We start from the raw sequence: 15,604 nt of genomic DNA on the forward strand, positions 1-15,604 counted from the left end.
CAATAAAATGAACCTTTGAGGTTCAATGTTTCAGTCCTGAGCGTGCAGTCCTGAGCGTGCAGTCCTGACAGGGGCTACAGAGGTGATCAAAAGTGGGTATTCAGAAAGATTAAAGACAAAACTGGGTCATTCACCTTCATACACAATGGAGATTGCGTCTGATGTCGTCTGGAGATGACACATCAATCAGCTGAGGCCAGAGTCAATTGTTAGAGAAGAAAGGTGGCTAGCACTGTCAGAACCACTTCCTTCAGGAGGTCCCAGAACCCAAGATTATTTCACGGCCACATGTCTCACATGCCAAGCAGAGTGGATGCCCCCCACCCACCCACCAAATCAGGAAAGATGTTATCCCATAAGGGTAAGAAATCTTCCACAGCGATTAAATCTTTAGTAAAGAATGGGACAATTTAAAATTCACTACTCTGTGGATGTAGTTGTAGTTGCATTATTTAGTGTACTGCATACCTCATACGGGAGGAGTGTTGTATATTTAGTATTTGAGTAATATTGTAATTATGTTGTTTGAATATTCCTTTTGTTTCATAATACATTACGGGTTATAGGTAAAATTACGTGCATGGCATAAGCTATTATGTCAACATGTTGTACATGAGTGCCTCACTGAAAGTAAAATTGAAATAATCATATTTATCGCTGAGCTCGCCATGTTTTTCTTTTGATTAGTTTTGTGTTTTGGAGTTGCAAAACTTCATAATGTGTGCACTTGGTTCTATTTTTTACAGTGATGACCAGGGGTTACTTATGGTGAAGCAAATGGTGAATTGGAGGATTTCATCCAAGCTTCTGGTCTCTCTCTCTCTCCCTCTCCTGCTGCATTGCAGTTCCTTTGACAGGAACACACAGGAGAACACCTGCACACCTTCACCTTCCAAGTGCTGCAGAAATTATGGATTCCCCAACATTACTGCTCCACCACGAGGTTCAGTCCATAGCCATTCTCTCTCTTATTCTTATTCCCACCCTTTCTTTCTTTTGCTCTCTCTCTCTCTCTCTCTCTCTCTCTCTCTCTCTCTCTCTCTCTCATTCTCATTTTCACAGAAAGCGAGGTGGCACAGTGGGCTGGGGAGGTGCATGGGAATTTCCACAGAAGGATCAGCACTTGCAAATCAAGTCAGGGCTTGGTGTCATCGGAGGATGGATTCAAAAGAGGGGTATACGAGATGCTAGACGTGTGTAGCTGGCCTACAGGTCAGAGGCAGTCAGCAAAATGGCAGCAGTTTCTCCTTATTATGGACACAGATGATCTGTGATTGCCTTCATAGAAACATAGAAAACCTATGGCACGATACAGGCCCTTCAGCCCACAGTGCTGTGCCAAATATGCACTTACTTTAGAAATTACCTATGGTTACCCGTAGCCCTCTATTTTTCTAAGCTCCATGTACCTATCCAGGAGTCTCTTAAAAGACCCTATCATATCTGCCTCTACCACCATCACTGACAGCCCATTCCATGCACTCACCACTCTGTGTAAAAAAAAACTTACCCCTGACATCTCCTCTGTACCTACTTCCAAGCACCTTAAAACTGTGCCCTCTTGTGTTAGCCATTTCAGCCCCGGGAAAAAGCCTCTGACTACCCACACGATCAAAGCCTCTCATCATCTTATACACCTCTATCAGGTCACCTCTCGTTCTCTGTCGCTCCAACCTACGCAGCAGCTTTGAGCGTCCTATGGACTTGGACCCCAAGATCCCTTTGAACCACTACACTGCCTAGAGTCTTGCCATTAATGCTATATTCTGCCATCATATTTGACCTACCAGAATGAACCACCTCACACTAATCTGGGTTGAACTCCATCTGCTACTTCTCAGCCTAGTTTAAAATCATATCGATGTCCCACTGTAACATCTGACAGCTCTCCACGCTATCCACAACACCCCCAACCTTTGTGTCATCAGCAAATTTACTAATCCATCCCCCTCCACTTCCTCATCCAGGTCATTTATAAAAATCACAAAGAGTAAGGAACCCAGAACAGATCCCTGAGGCACACCACTGGTCATCAGCCTCCATGCAGAATATGACCTGTCTACAACCACTCTTTGCCTTCTGTGGGCAAGCCAATTCTGGATCCACAAAGCAATGTCCCCTTGGATCCCATGCCTCCTTACTTTCTCAATAAGCCTTGAATGGGGCACCTTATCAAATGCCTTGCTAAAATCCATATACACTGCATCTATGGCTCTACCTTCATCAATGTGTTTAGTCACATCTTCAATAAATTCAATCGGGCTCATAAGGCATGACCTTTGACAAAGCCATGCTGACTATTCCTAACCATATTATGCAAATGTTCATAAATCCTGCCTCTCGGGATCTTCTCCATCAACTTACCAACCACTGAAGCAAGACTCACTGATGTATAATTTCCTGGGCTATCTCTACTCCCTTTCTTGAATAAGGGAACAACATCCGCAACCCTCCAGTCCTCCAGAACTTCTTCCATCCCATTGATGATGCAAAGATCATCACCAGAGGCTCAGCAATCTCCTCCCTCACCTCCCACAGTAGCCAGGGGTACATCTTGTCTAGTCCCGGTGACTTATCCAACTTGAAGCCTTCCAAAATCTCCAGTACATCCTCTTTCTTAATGTCTATATGCTCAAGCTTTTCAGTCAGCTGTAAGTCACTCCTACAATCGCCAAGATCCTTTTCTGTAGTGAATACTGAAGCGAAGTATTCATTAAGTACCTCCGCTATCTCCTCCAGTTCCATACACACATTACCACTGTCACACTTGATTGGTCCTATTCTGTCACGTCTTATCCTCTTGCTTTTCACACACTTGTAGAATGCCTTGGGGTTTTCCTTAATCCTGTCCGCCAAGGCCTTCTCATGGCCCCTTCTGGCTCTCCTAATTTCATTCTTAAGCTCTTTCCTGCTAGCTTTATAATTTTCGAGATCTCTATCATTACCTAGTTTTTTAAACTTTTCATAAGCTTTTCTGTTCTTTTTGACTAGATTTACAACAGCCTTTGTACACCACGGTTCCTGTACCCTACCACCCTTTCCCTATCTCACTGGAATGTACCTGTGCAGAGCTCCACGCAAATAACTCCTGAACATTTGCCACATTTCTGCCATATATTTCCCTGAGAACATTTGTTCGCAATTTATGTTTCCAAGTTCTTGCCTGATAGCTTCATATTTCCCCTTACTCTAATTAAATACTTTCTTAACTTGTCTGTTCCTATCTCCTTTAATGCTATGGTAAAGGAGATAGAATTGTGATCACTATCTCCAGAATGCTCTCCCACTGAGAGACCTGACACCTGACCAGGTTCATTTTTCAGTACCAAATCCAGTACAGCCTCTCCTCTTGTAGGCTTATCTATATATTGTGTCAGGAAACCTCCTGAACACACCTAACAACCTCCACCCCATCTAAACCCCTCACTCTAGGGCATATATGTCAAACTCAAGGCCCGCGGGCCAAATGCGGCCCGCGGTGGAATTATCTTTGGCCCGCGAGATAATATCTAATTACTATTAAAGCTGGCCCCAGTAATCGAAGCGCCTATGAAGATGCGGGAGGAAAACGGCGCAGGTGAGCTGACAGCTTATCACTGCATCATACACCAGGAATCGTTGTGTGGCAAAGCCTTGAAAATGGAACATATAATGAGCACCATAACACGAGCAGTTAACTTCATAAGAGCCAAAGGTTTGAATCACCGCGAGTTCAAGTCGTTTCTGGAGGAGTTGGGTTCAGAATGTAATGATTTGCCCTATCACACAGAGGTGCGATGGTTAAGCCAAGGAAAAGTGCTGAAAAGATGTTTCGAGTTGCGTGAGGAGATCTGTCAGTTCATGGAAAGCAAAGGGAAAGACACAACAGAGCTCCGGGATAAAAAGTTGCTTTGTGAAATGGCGTTTCTGTGTGACATCACGAGCCATCTCAATGCGCTCAACCTGCAGCTTCAGGGGCGGGGTCGTGTGATCACAGACATGTACGCTGCAGTGAGGGCTTTTAAAACCAAGCTGCGCCTGTGGGAGACGCAGATGCAGCAAGAAAACTTGAGCCATTTTCCGTGTTGCCAAACTATGAAAGAGCAGGTTTCTACCGCAGTGTTCCCACGTGCAAAGTTTGCTGAAAAACTTAGCATACTTGGTGCCGACTTCACACGGCGATTTGCCGACTTTGAAACCCAAAAAAGCAGGTTTGAACTGCTCAGTAATCCATTTGCAGCTGACGTGGAAAGCGCACCAACCAACATACAAATGGAGCTGATTGAACTCCAATGTAGTGACACACTCAAGGCAAAGTATGACTCGGTGGGCGCTGCACAGTTTCTACGTTTCATTCCCGACACAATGCCCCAGCTGCGTACCCAAGCTGCTCAAATGCTCTCTATGTTTGGCAGCACATATCTGTGTGAACAACTGTTCTCTTTGATGAAGATAAACAAAACATCAGACAGGAGTCGTCTTTCTGATGAACACCTTCACTCAATTCTGAGGATTTCCTCAGCTCAGAGCCTGACTCCAAACATTGATGAACTTGCATCCAAGATGAGATGCCAAGTATCTGGCTTAGACTAGTGTGAATCACAGAGTGTTGGCCTGTGGAAAAATGTTTTCATTAGAAATTACTCCGGAAAAGCTGCAGACAAAGCCATAAGAAATAAATGCAACTGATTTTTTATTTATTTAATGTTCAATGTTGTTTTTGTAGGCAATAACCTAAGCTTTGTTAGTTCCAGGATAATATGTGTAATAAATTCATTTCAATAAGTTTTGCAATAAACGCTGAACCAGTCCGGCCCTCGACTTGTACCGATTTTTAAATTTTGGCCCACTGTGTATTTGAGTTTGACACCCCTGCTCTAGGGAGATGCCAATCAGTATTGGAGAAGTTAAAATCTCCCATCTTGACAACCCTGTTATTATTGCACCATTCCAGAATCTGTCTCCCTATCTGCTTCTCAATTTCCCTATTATTGGGCAGTCTATAAAAAACACTTTATTGACCCCTTCCTGTTTCTAACTTCCACCCACAGAGACTCAGTAGACAATCCCTCCATGATTTCCTCCTTTTCTGCAGCCGTGACACTATCTCTGATCAGCAGTGCCACACCCCCACCTCTTTTGCCTCCCTCCCTATCCTTTCTGAGACATCTAAAGCCTGGCACTCTAAGTAAACATTCCTGCCCCTGAGCCATCCAAGTCTCTGTAATGGCCACAACGTCATGTCTCCAAGTACTGATCCACGCTTTAAGCTCATCCACTGCCTACCGGTTATATATGTTACTGGTACATCGACGCGTGAACCACAAATGTTCTTCAGTATAATCATAAACATGGGAATGTCTGCAGATGCTGGAAATCCAAAGCAGCATGCACACAATGCTGGAGGAACTCTGCAGGTCAGGTGTCTTCTATGGAAATGAATAGATAGTTGACATTGCAGGCAAAGGCCCTTCTTCAGGACTGAGAAGGAAGGAGGAAGATGCCGGAATAAAAAGGTGGGGGGCGGAGGGGAAAGACTCCACCTGGAAGGTTATGGGCAAAGGCAAGTGGCTGGAAAGGAAGGAAGCTGATAGCAGAGGAGAGTGGACCATAGGAGAAAGGGAAGGGGGTGCGGACCTGAGGGAGGTACTAGGCAGGTGAGAAGAAGTAATAGGTCAGAGTGTGAAATAGAGGAAGGGGGTGGTGGAATTCGTTTACTGGAAGGAGAAATCTATATTCACACACAAGAGGAGGCCATGGACTGACACGTCGGAATGGGGATGGGAATTGGAATTAAAATGTTTGGCTACCAGGAAGTCCTGCATTTGGCAGATGGTGTGGAGGTGTTTGATGAAATGGTCCCCAATATGCGATGGGTCTCACCAATGTAGAGGAGGTTACATTGGGAGCACCAGACACAATAGATAATCCCAGCAGATTTGCAGGTGAAGTGTTGCCTCCCCTGGAAGGACTGTCTTGGGCCCTGAATTGAGGTGAGGGAAGGCATCCGCAGGGATAAGTGCTGGGAAGGATGAATGGACAAGGGAATTGTGGAGGGAGATATCCCTGCAGAAATCGGAGGGGGTAGGGGGAGGTAAAGATATGTTTAGTGGTAGGATCCCTTCAGAGATGCCGGAAGTTGCAGAGGATGATGTGTTGGATCCGGAGGCTGATGGGGTGGTAGGCAAGGACAAGAGGAACTCTCTCACTGTTAAGGAAGTGGGAAAATGGGGTGTGCATGGATATATGGGAAATGGAGGGGATGCGGGTGAGGGCAGCATCAATAGTAGGGGGAGGGAAACCCTGATCTTCAAAGAGGGAGGACATCTCTGATGTTCTGAAACAGAAAGCCTAGGAACAGACATGTTGGAGGTGAAGAAACTGAGAAAAAGGAATAGCATTCTTACAGGAGATAGGGTAGGAAGTTGAGACAACAATGGGAATCAGTAGATTCATAAAAGACGTCGGTTGACAGTGCGTCTGCAGAAATGGAGACAGAGAGATGGAGAAAGGGGAGGGAGGTGTCAGAGGTAGGCCAGGTAAATTTAAGGGCAGGCTGATGAAATTGATGAATTCAGCATGGGTGCATGAAGCAGCACCAATGTAGTTGTCACTGTAGTGGAGGACGAGTTGGGGAGTATAACAGGGAAGGCTTCATACATGGACCGTTCTATATTGCCAACGAAGAGGCAAGCATAGTTGGGACCCATGTGAGTGCCCGTGTCTACCCCTTGAGTTTGGAGGAATTGGGAGGAGCTGAAGGAAAAATCATTGCAAGTGTGGTCCAGTTCTGCCATACAGAGGAGGGTGGTGTGGAATAGATTCTTCTTCATCCCTAAGGTCGCTGTCTGAACATCACAGACTACCTTCTGCACATTTGATCACTATAATATGTGGCACAAAGTTTCATTACAAAAACAGTATATTTTCTTTCCTTTGCCTCCATCAATATAGTTGACATAATTCTTTCATTAAAATGAGCAGCCACTTCTACATCCAAAGAATTGTGCTTCTTCGTATTTTCCTAAAGTTGCTGCATTGCTTTTTGCTAAAATCTCCACTTCCATCAAGTTCCAAGTGCAGCCACATTCCAGGGTATCTCACTTATCTTGTAAAGTCTTTGCACGCGGAAGTCTTTCCTGAATTGTGCAGGTTACGAAGTGTGCCAATAGTGAACAATAATAAGCTGATGGGAGCTTGTTACATCTCAGCACCTGGCATAATGATTACCTCAGTGCTGGGGAATACACTTGTATAGTCCAATTATCTATCGTTTTGTTTGGCTTGTGCTTTCAAACTTCGGAACCAGTTTTAATTTTGTTTATCCAGGAGTGCAGCTGTGAATAAGGGTCGACTGAAACGACTGGGGATCACACACATCCTCAACGCTGCCCATGGAACGGGCGTCTACACCTCAAAAGCTTTTTACACGGGATTGGAAATTGAGTACCTTGGAATCGAAGCTGATGATTTCCCTGACTTTGACTTGTCTAAATACTTCCGTAAAGCTGCCGAATTTATGGATGAAGCTCTTTTAACGTGCCGAGGTAGGCAGTAATTCACACAGAAATAGAGAATAAGAGGAGGAATGGGATACCTGGCCTTTGGTTGGGTGATCTGTCTCAGGCTCTCACTTCTCTTCAGGCCCTGTATTCCCTGATCTTTCATTAATCTATCTCCCTCCACTTTAGATACTTCTAATGTACTAGTGTGAGAATTACAGAGGTTTACCACTCTCTGCGAGAAGAAATTTCTACACCCATCAACTTGAAATATGCAGACCTTTATCTTGAAATTATGCTACCTCATTGGAGATTCTCTAATTAGTGCAAATATCTCAATATCTACCCTGTCATGTACACTCAGTATCTTATATGTTTCAATAATATTGTTCTAAACTCCAAGAAATACAGACCCAACCTGCTTAGCCCCTTTTGATAGGACAATCTGCTTATTCCAGGAGCTAGCCTGGTGAATCCCCTTTTGGACTGCCTCCAGTGCAGCATCATCCTTTCTTAAGAAAGGAGATCAAGATTGTATGCAGTCTTGCTCTGACGTGGCCTGGCCAACATCCTGTATAACAAAACTACCCTATTTCTAAAGTCAAACCCCTTTGCAATAAAGGCCAACATGCCATATGTCTCCCTAACTGCTTGCTTTACTTGACTGCTAGCTTTCTGAGATTGGAGCACTAAAACTTCTACAGGCACTGCAGACAATAACACACCATATTTGTTCTCCTTTTCCACAGGTAAAGTTTTGGTTTGCAGTGTAATGGGAACCAGTCGGTCTGCAGCATTTGTGGCCTCCTACCTTATGATCTTTCACCATATGACAATCATGGAGGCATTAATGACTCTGAGGAAGAAACGTCCAATCTACCCAAATGAAGGGTTCATAAAGCAGCTTAGGGAACTAAATGAGAATCTTTTGGATGAGCGTAGCCAGTGTGATCTGGAAGATGACGATGAGACCCTCAGCCAATGTTCGGTGATTGAAGCAAAAGCCCATCCTATATTTGTGGCTGAGGAGGAGACCCAGAGCATCGTGGGGGTTCAGGCACATTCTATCATGGTGGAGGAGGAAGAAGACACATCAAGTTTAATTGCTGGCAGCTTGATGAGTTCTGTTGCAAAGACTAACGTTACTTCCAAAGACCCATTAATCGACGAGGAGGAAGAGGAAAGGATCTATAGAGAATGGAGGGCAAAACAAGGTTTGTCACCAGTAGAATCCACATTCAAACCAAGAAGGAGGAGTCCTGAGCTCCCTGATGACCCTGAGAAAGAGAACGATCTTGACTGGCTAATCAGAGAATGGCAAAGTAAAAATGAAAAGTTTGAAACGGATCTTAGTTGTCAATTCCTGAGCAACAATGAGGGTGATGCAGAGTGCCAAAATGTACGAAGAAGACAACTTGCCAGTGACCGAGATGGCACAGAAAGTGTTAGCAGTATTGACAGTGAGCTCCTTCAACAACGTTTGGAAGATTGTTTAAATAATCGACACAGAGCTCGGCACGACTCCATATCCACTGAAGCCAGCACATGGGACATGTGGGATGAGCGATTGCTTGAGATTAGCAAGAGAGCCGCAAGGGGTGATGACAGTAGCAGCCTGTCTTCTTTTAGGCTTGGTGAAAAGGGGAGAGAGCTGGATGATGGAAGTTCCATGTGCTCGGAAACGAGCTCTATGTATAACTTCTGTGGGAAGAACAAAGACAAGCTGACACCACTGGAAAGGTGGCAAATCAAACGGATACAATTTGGATGGAACAAAAAAGATTTGAAAGCAGACAATGAGAATAAAATTGAAGCAAGTGAGGAGGAGCAGGAGGGGAAGGAGAAAAAATCTCTTGCTGATGTCAACCTGACAGCCTATCAGACCTGGAAGCTGAAACATCAGAAAAAAATAGGTAATGAAAATAAAAATGAGGTGATTGATTTAACAAAGGATGAAGATATTTCATCTAAGAGAACTCAACAAAGACGTGCTGAGCTCTTGGAACGCACTAAACGTACACTGGAAGAGAGCAAGTCCCTATCTGAGTGTGAGACAGGGAGTTCCTTGAGTGGAAGTGTCCCATTCTCTCTCTTCTTTTCCAAAACGCCTGACCAAAGTGCAAGTGATCGAGGCGCCTCAGTGCTAAGCATGCAGAGTGGCGCATCATCAACCTCCAGAGCCAGAACTGCCTCAGCTACAACAGTTCCTATGCCACCTTTGCAAGCAAACCCTGATGCTAGTGTATCGCTCTCAAGCATCCAGGATTGGATTGCCTCGGTGGTGAGTGAACAGATCGCGATAAAGCAATCTGAAATTATGAATGCTGCAATGCCATTGGACAGTAACGGCCACCTCCGGGCCACCGGCAGATGCAACGAAGATGACAAAATGTCGCATTGCAGCATGCAAAGTACTGGCTCCCTACAGCGACCTAGCGCAGATACGCAGTCTGTCCTGTCATACGGCAGTCTGTCCAGCCTGAAGACTGGAAGTCTGCGTTCAAAAGAGATTGCAAAGACAAGCAAGCCACTGTACAGCTTGTTTGCAGATGAAGTTAATCTTGAAAAATTAGACTGTAGAAACAGAGAGATTAAGAGTGAGATGAAAGATAAAATGGATGCATACCAAAAAGAAAAAGTCAATGTGGACAATAAGCGCAGCACATTATTTAGAAAGAAAAAGAAGGATGAAAATGACGATGAGCGTTCGGTTGAGACAAATTCCAGATTTTCTCCCTCTTTGGGGACACATAAGTTTGACGTACAGTCTAATATTTCAGGAGATCTCTCATGTGCAGGCTCGAGTATTCCAGATCCAACTCACAGTATCCAAAAATGGCTTAGTGATGTCAAGGATGTACCTGTTAGCAACAAAAAATATGACTCAATTAGGAAGAGTGAAACAAAACCCTTTCAGGCTTCCTACCTCTGTGATCCAAGTTATGGGTCAATGCAAAATGCTGCAGAAGTATCAGATTTGTACGTAACAAGAGATGATTTAAAGTCACCATTGAGAGACTCAGGAGAGTATCCATCCAGACAATTTTCCTCTTCCTATAAATCAAAGGAAGTTGATAATAACTCCAAGCTGAGACATTCTAATCCTTCATCTCATTTGGAATACTCATATTTCCCCAGATCATTGGCTGATGAGGCAGGTAGTTCCAGAGATTCCTATTCTGGAAGGTCCTTCAAGGAGATGCAGCCTCCAAGTCCAAGTGACAATTGGCAGCTGTCTGAACAACCGCCAACTCGCCCTATCCCCAGGAGATCTCGATTGCACAGCCCGGAGACAGAGCACAACGATAATACAGTGGAAGTGCATGCCAAGAGAAAATTTAAGCAGAGTTTTGCATCCGTAGAAGAACAGGACTTCGGAAAAGTTAATGATAATGATCTTGAGAATCCTACAGTAAAGAAAGGTTTGAAGACTGCATCAATAAACAGCAGCGATGAAGAAGATGACAAGATTATAGCTGCTTGGAGGAGTCATCAGCAAATTAGAATCAAAGATAGAAAAAAGTATCAGAATGAATAAATGCAAAGGATCATTGGTAGATTAAAAATGATAAATGAGAAAATAATCCCAGTGGCCCTGAATTCATTGTGCACCATAGAAATTTGGTTCAGAAATTCAAATCTCCGCGCGTTGTCATTTCATATCCTTACAGTTATGTCTAAAGTTGCAGTATACCTTATTGTGTCCAGGTATGAACATAGTAGAAACCAGCTGAGCATAGCTTCATGCAATATTATTGTGCTATAGTATTTCTTATTTCATACCACAGTGATTTTAGTTACTTCATGAACAAAAGGTTGGCAATGTTCTTTTCTTGTTTGTGGATGGATAAGAATTATTCATCACTTTTGTTGTAACAAGACAATGATACAAGATTTAGTGATGTGCTTTTGTGAATGATTGAAACAATATATAGTTTACAATTTCTTTCAAAAATCCCTTTGATATGCTTCATATAACATTACTTTGTGATGTAATTACAGTTGCACTGTGAGTTCAGCAGTCATATATGGCAAGCAGTCTGTGCTAACTAATGTTAATTGAGGAAGGAATGTTAATTGGGTTATGTTGAGAGGGTATTATTCCTGGCTATAATGTCTGCCATTTGGTGTCACGGTTCGAGAACAACTGAATGGTCATTTGAGACTGAAATTAGGAGAAATTATTATTTATTTGGATGCATGTGAATGTTTTGAATCTTCTATCTTATATACTTTGGATAGAAGGGAATTGGTAGATATGGTGAAGAGATTAGAAATAGGATCAGATGTGAAAGATCTGCAGATATTTAATTGTTTGCAGAGCAGGGTACAGTGGTCACATAGCCCATTTCTTTTAATGATAGAATTCCTTATTTCCTTTTACTCACTCACATTCATTGTATGTTTATAAGCTGACGGATATGATCAGTGTATGTTTCTCTTGAATATAATTTCCCTTCAAGACAGTAGTATGAGTACATGCATATTGGTATAATGATGAGTTATCATCATGTCTTTTAAGTGGAACATTGTGGAAATAAAAGCACAATGTTCTTCAAGAATCTGACTTTCTTATTTTGCAATTTACAGATAATAAATATGCTAAGACACTTCACAAAGCAAAATCAAGTTTTGATGAATATTATGTAATGTAGAATCATAGACATAACCTACCTTCCGTTCAGTTGTTTCAATGCTGTGTCTTCTGCTTATCTGAATACTTCTTGTCTGCAATGAATCTGTCTTTTCTCCCATATTTGGCTGTTGTATGAGAGATTTTCTTATTCAGCTGATATCAATCAAGAAGAACATACTGTAAAATAAATGCACCATTGAATAAAGATATTATGCTATTTACAGGTACATTCATTAAATAACTGTAAGTGGGTTTCTCAAGCAGAAAATTAAAAATCTCCCCAGAGAATTGGAAAAGAAAGGATTGACAGTCAGTTTATCTAGAAATTTTAATAATTTTGCAACAGTTTTAAAGGATCTTCCCTGGTGCTAAAACAAATTCTAAAGTTTTAAGGGGTTGCTAGCAAGCAGGGTAGCACCCTGGAAACCAAGATGTAAGTGCACTGTGGCGAAGGTGGTTTTTAATGGAGCGTGGGCACCATTGGCAATGTCAGAATTCATTGTTTTTCACCAATTGGTCATAAACTGTGAATGTAACATTCCTAGTTCTACAGTCATATGTGTGGTGATATCACGTGTCGTGTGTAAGAACATGATTGGACAGAGTTCGGAGCATGCGCAGAAATGATCTAGAAACTAGTATGTTAACAACATGGTTGCTGTTGCTGTTGTAAATAAAATTTCTAATTTTAATTCTTCCAGAATATGGTTTGTTCTTAGTAACCCACTGTACGTATAAAGAACACAACATGTAGGCCAACTCAGCAAAAGACAGCTCATTTAAAACCAGGAGACATAGGAGCAGAATTAGACCATTCAGCTCACCATTCCATCATGGCTGATCCAGGATCCCATTCAATCCCATTCTCCTGCCTTCCCGCCATATCCTTTGATGCCGTGACCAATCAGAAAATGATCCATTTTTTGCTTTAAATATCTCCATGGACTTGGTCTCCACCGCAGTCAGTGGCAGAGCAGTCCACAGATTCACTTCTCTTTGGGTAAAAGAATTCCTTACCTCTGTTCTAAAGGGTCACCCCTCAATTTTGAGACCAAGCCCTCTAGTTCTTGACACCCCCACCATAGGAAACATCCACCTTATCTAATCCTTTCACCGTTTGGTAGGTTTAAATGAGATCTCCCCGCACTCTTTTAAATTCCAGTGAGTACAGGCCCAAAGCTGCCAAATGCTCCTCATATGTTAACCCCTTCATTTCTAGAATCATCCTCATGAACTCTCTCTAATGACAACACATCCTTTCTGAGACATGGGGCCCAAAACGGTTGACAATACTCCGAGTGCAACCTGACTGGTGTCTTGTAAAGGCTCAGCAACATCTCTTTGTTATTGTATTTGATTCCCTTTGAAATGAATGCCAACATTGCATTTGCCTTCTTTACCAGACTCAACCTGTAAATTGGGAGTCTGGTAGTCTTGCATGAGGACCCCTAAGTCCCCCTGTATCTCTGATGTTTGAATTTTCTCCCCATTTAGATAATAGTCTGCAGCATTGACAAACAATGTGAAAAGTAATGGTCACAATATTGACCCCTGAGGAACACCACTAGTTGCTGGCAGCCAACCGGAAAATGCTCTCTTCATTCCCACTCGCTGCCTCCTGCCTGTCAGCCATTCTGCTATCCATGCCGGTATCTTTCCTGTAACGCTGTGGGCTTTTATCTTGTTAAGCAGCTTCATGTGTGGCAGCTTATCAAATGCCTTCTGAAAATCCAAGCAAATGACATCCACTGCCACTTCTTTGTCCACACTGCTTGTTACTTCCTCGAAGAACTCTAATAGATTTGTCAGGTAAGATTTCCCTGTACTGAAACCATGCTGACTTTGACTTATTTTATCATTCGTCTCCAAGTACCCCAAAACCTCATCCAACTCTTTCCCAACCACTGAGGGCTTATAATTTCCTTTCTTTTGCCGTCCTCCCTTCTTAAAGAGTGGAGTGACATTTGCAATCTTCCAGTCCTCTGGGACCATGCCAGAATCAAGTGATTCTTGAAAGATCATGACCAATTCATCCGTTATCTCTTCAGCAGCCTCTCTCTGGACTCTGAAATGTAGTCCATCTGGTCCAGGTGACTTATCCACCTTAAGACCTTTCAGTTTGCCTGGCACTGTTTCCTTTGAAATAGCAATGGCACTCACTCCTGCTCCCTGACATTCACTGACTACTGTTGTCTTCCACAGTGAAGACTGATTCAGGGCCCCAGACAGTCCTTCCAGGTGAGGCGACACTTCACCTGTGAGTCGGCTGATGTGGTATACTGTGTCCGGTGCTCCCAGTGTGGCCTTTTATATATTGGTGAGACCCGACACAGACTGGGAGACAGTTTTGCTGAACACCTACGCTCAGTCCGCCAGAGAAAGCAGGATCTCTCAGTGGCCACACATTTTAATTCCATGTCCCATTCCCATTCTGATATGTCTATCCATGGCCTCCTCTACTGTCAAGATGAAGCCACACTCAGGTTGGAGGAACAACACCTTACATACCGTCTGGGTAGCCTCCAACCTGATGGCATGAACATTGACGTCTCTAACTTCCGTTAATGCCCCTCCTCCCCTTCTTACCCCATCCCTGACATATTTAGTTGTTTGTTTTTTTTCTCTCTCTCTGCCCATCACTCTGCCTGTTCTCCATCTCCCTCTGGTCCTCCCCCCCTCCCCCTTTCTTTCTCCCGAGGCCTCCCATCCCATGATCCTTTCCCTTCTCCAGCTCTCTATCACTTTCGCCAATCACCTTTCCAGCTCTCAGCTTCAAACAAACCCCCTCCGGTCTTCTCCTATCATTTTGCATTTCCCCCTCCCCCCACTACTTTCAAATCTCTTACTATCTTTCCTTTCAGTTAGTCCTGACGAAGGGTCTCGGCCCGAAACGTCGACAGTGCTTCTCCTTATAGATGCTGCCTGGCCTGCTGTGTTCCACCAGCATTTTGTGTGTGTTGTTTCAATTTCCAGCATCTGCAGATTTCCTCGTGTTTGCTCCAGAATAGAACACTGGCCCTGCAGACATACCTCCTTTTCTTTCAAGAGTTAAGTGTGGAAAAAGAAATAAGAATTTAACTTACCTTCTTACCTTGCCTGTTCTTGCCAAAGCCTGTCAAACCAAAGCCTTACCACTCCAACAATGAACGCTCTGCTAGATGTTACCTCTTTTTCATGGAGACTGTTGTTTTTCAAGCTCCACTCCAGACCTAGATAGAACTGCTATTTCTTTCATAGCAGTGAATTTGTAAATCAAATGGGAATTTGTGACAATTTAGGCTTTTCATTACTGTTAGTATAACGTTGCACTTGTATTTAAAATCCCCAACAACTATGGTGGGATTTAATCTTGGGTGTCCAGGTCAATAGGCAGACCTTTGAATGCCTGTCCTGTAATTGTGCTACTGCATTTCCACATCATTTTGGGATTTCCTGATCAATTAGAGTGAATGAAATGAACAGTGATTGCAGCTCCTGTATTTGAAAG

General features: G+C 43.3%; 1 protein-coding gene across 2 annotated transcripts in view; it reads left to right on the forward strand.

Moving 5' to 3' along the window:
* dusp27 (dual specificity phosphatase 27) overlaps nt 1-12,809 on the forward strand; it is a 29,180-nt gene extending 16,371 nt beyond the window's left edge. The window contains exons 1-3 of one of the 2 annotated variants that reach the window (XM_073045326.1): nt 164-361; nt 7,309-7,526; nt 8,231-12,809. In XM_073045326.1, the coding sequence (XP_072901427.1) occupies nt 7,499-7,526; nt 8,231-11,019 (2,817 nt within the window). In that variant the 5' untranslated portion in view covers nt 164-361; nt 7,309-7,498 and the 3' untranslated portion in view covers nt 11,020-12,809. Of the gene's footprint in view, nt 1-163; nt 362-7,308; nt 7,527-8,230 lie in introns of those variants that run through there. The other variant, XM_073045325.1, reaches the window with a different exon arrangement.
* Nucleotides 12,810-15,604: the final 2,795 nt, after the last annotated feature.

The sequence above is a fragment of the Hemitrygon akajei genome, chromosome 5 (genome assembly GCF_048418815.1).
Source record: "Hemitrygon akajei chromosome 5, sHemAka1.3, whole genome shotgun sequence".
Classification (NCBI taxonomy): Eukaryota; Metazoa; Chordata; class Chondrichthyes; order Myliobatiformes; family Dasyatidae; genus Hemitrygon; species Hemitrygon akajei.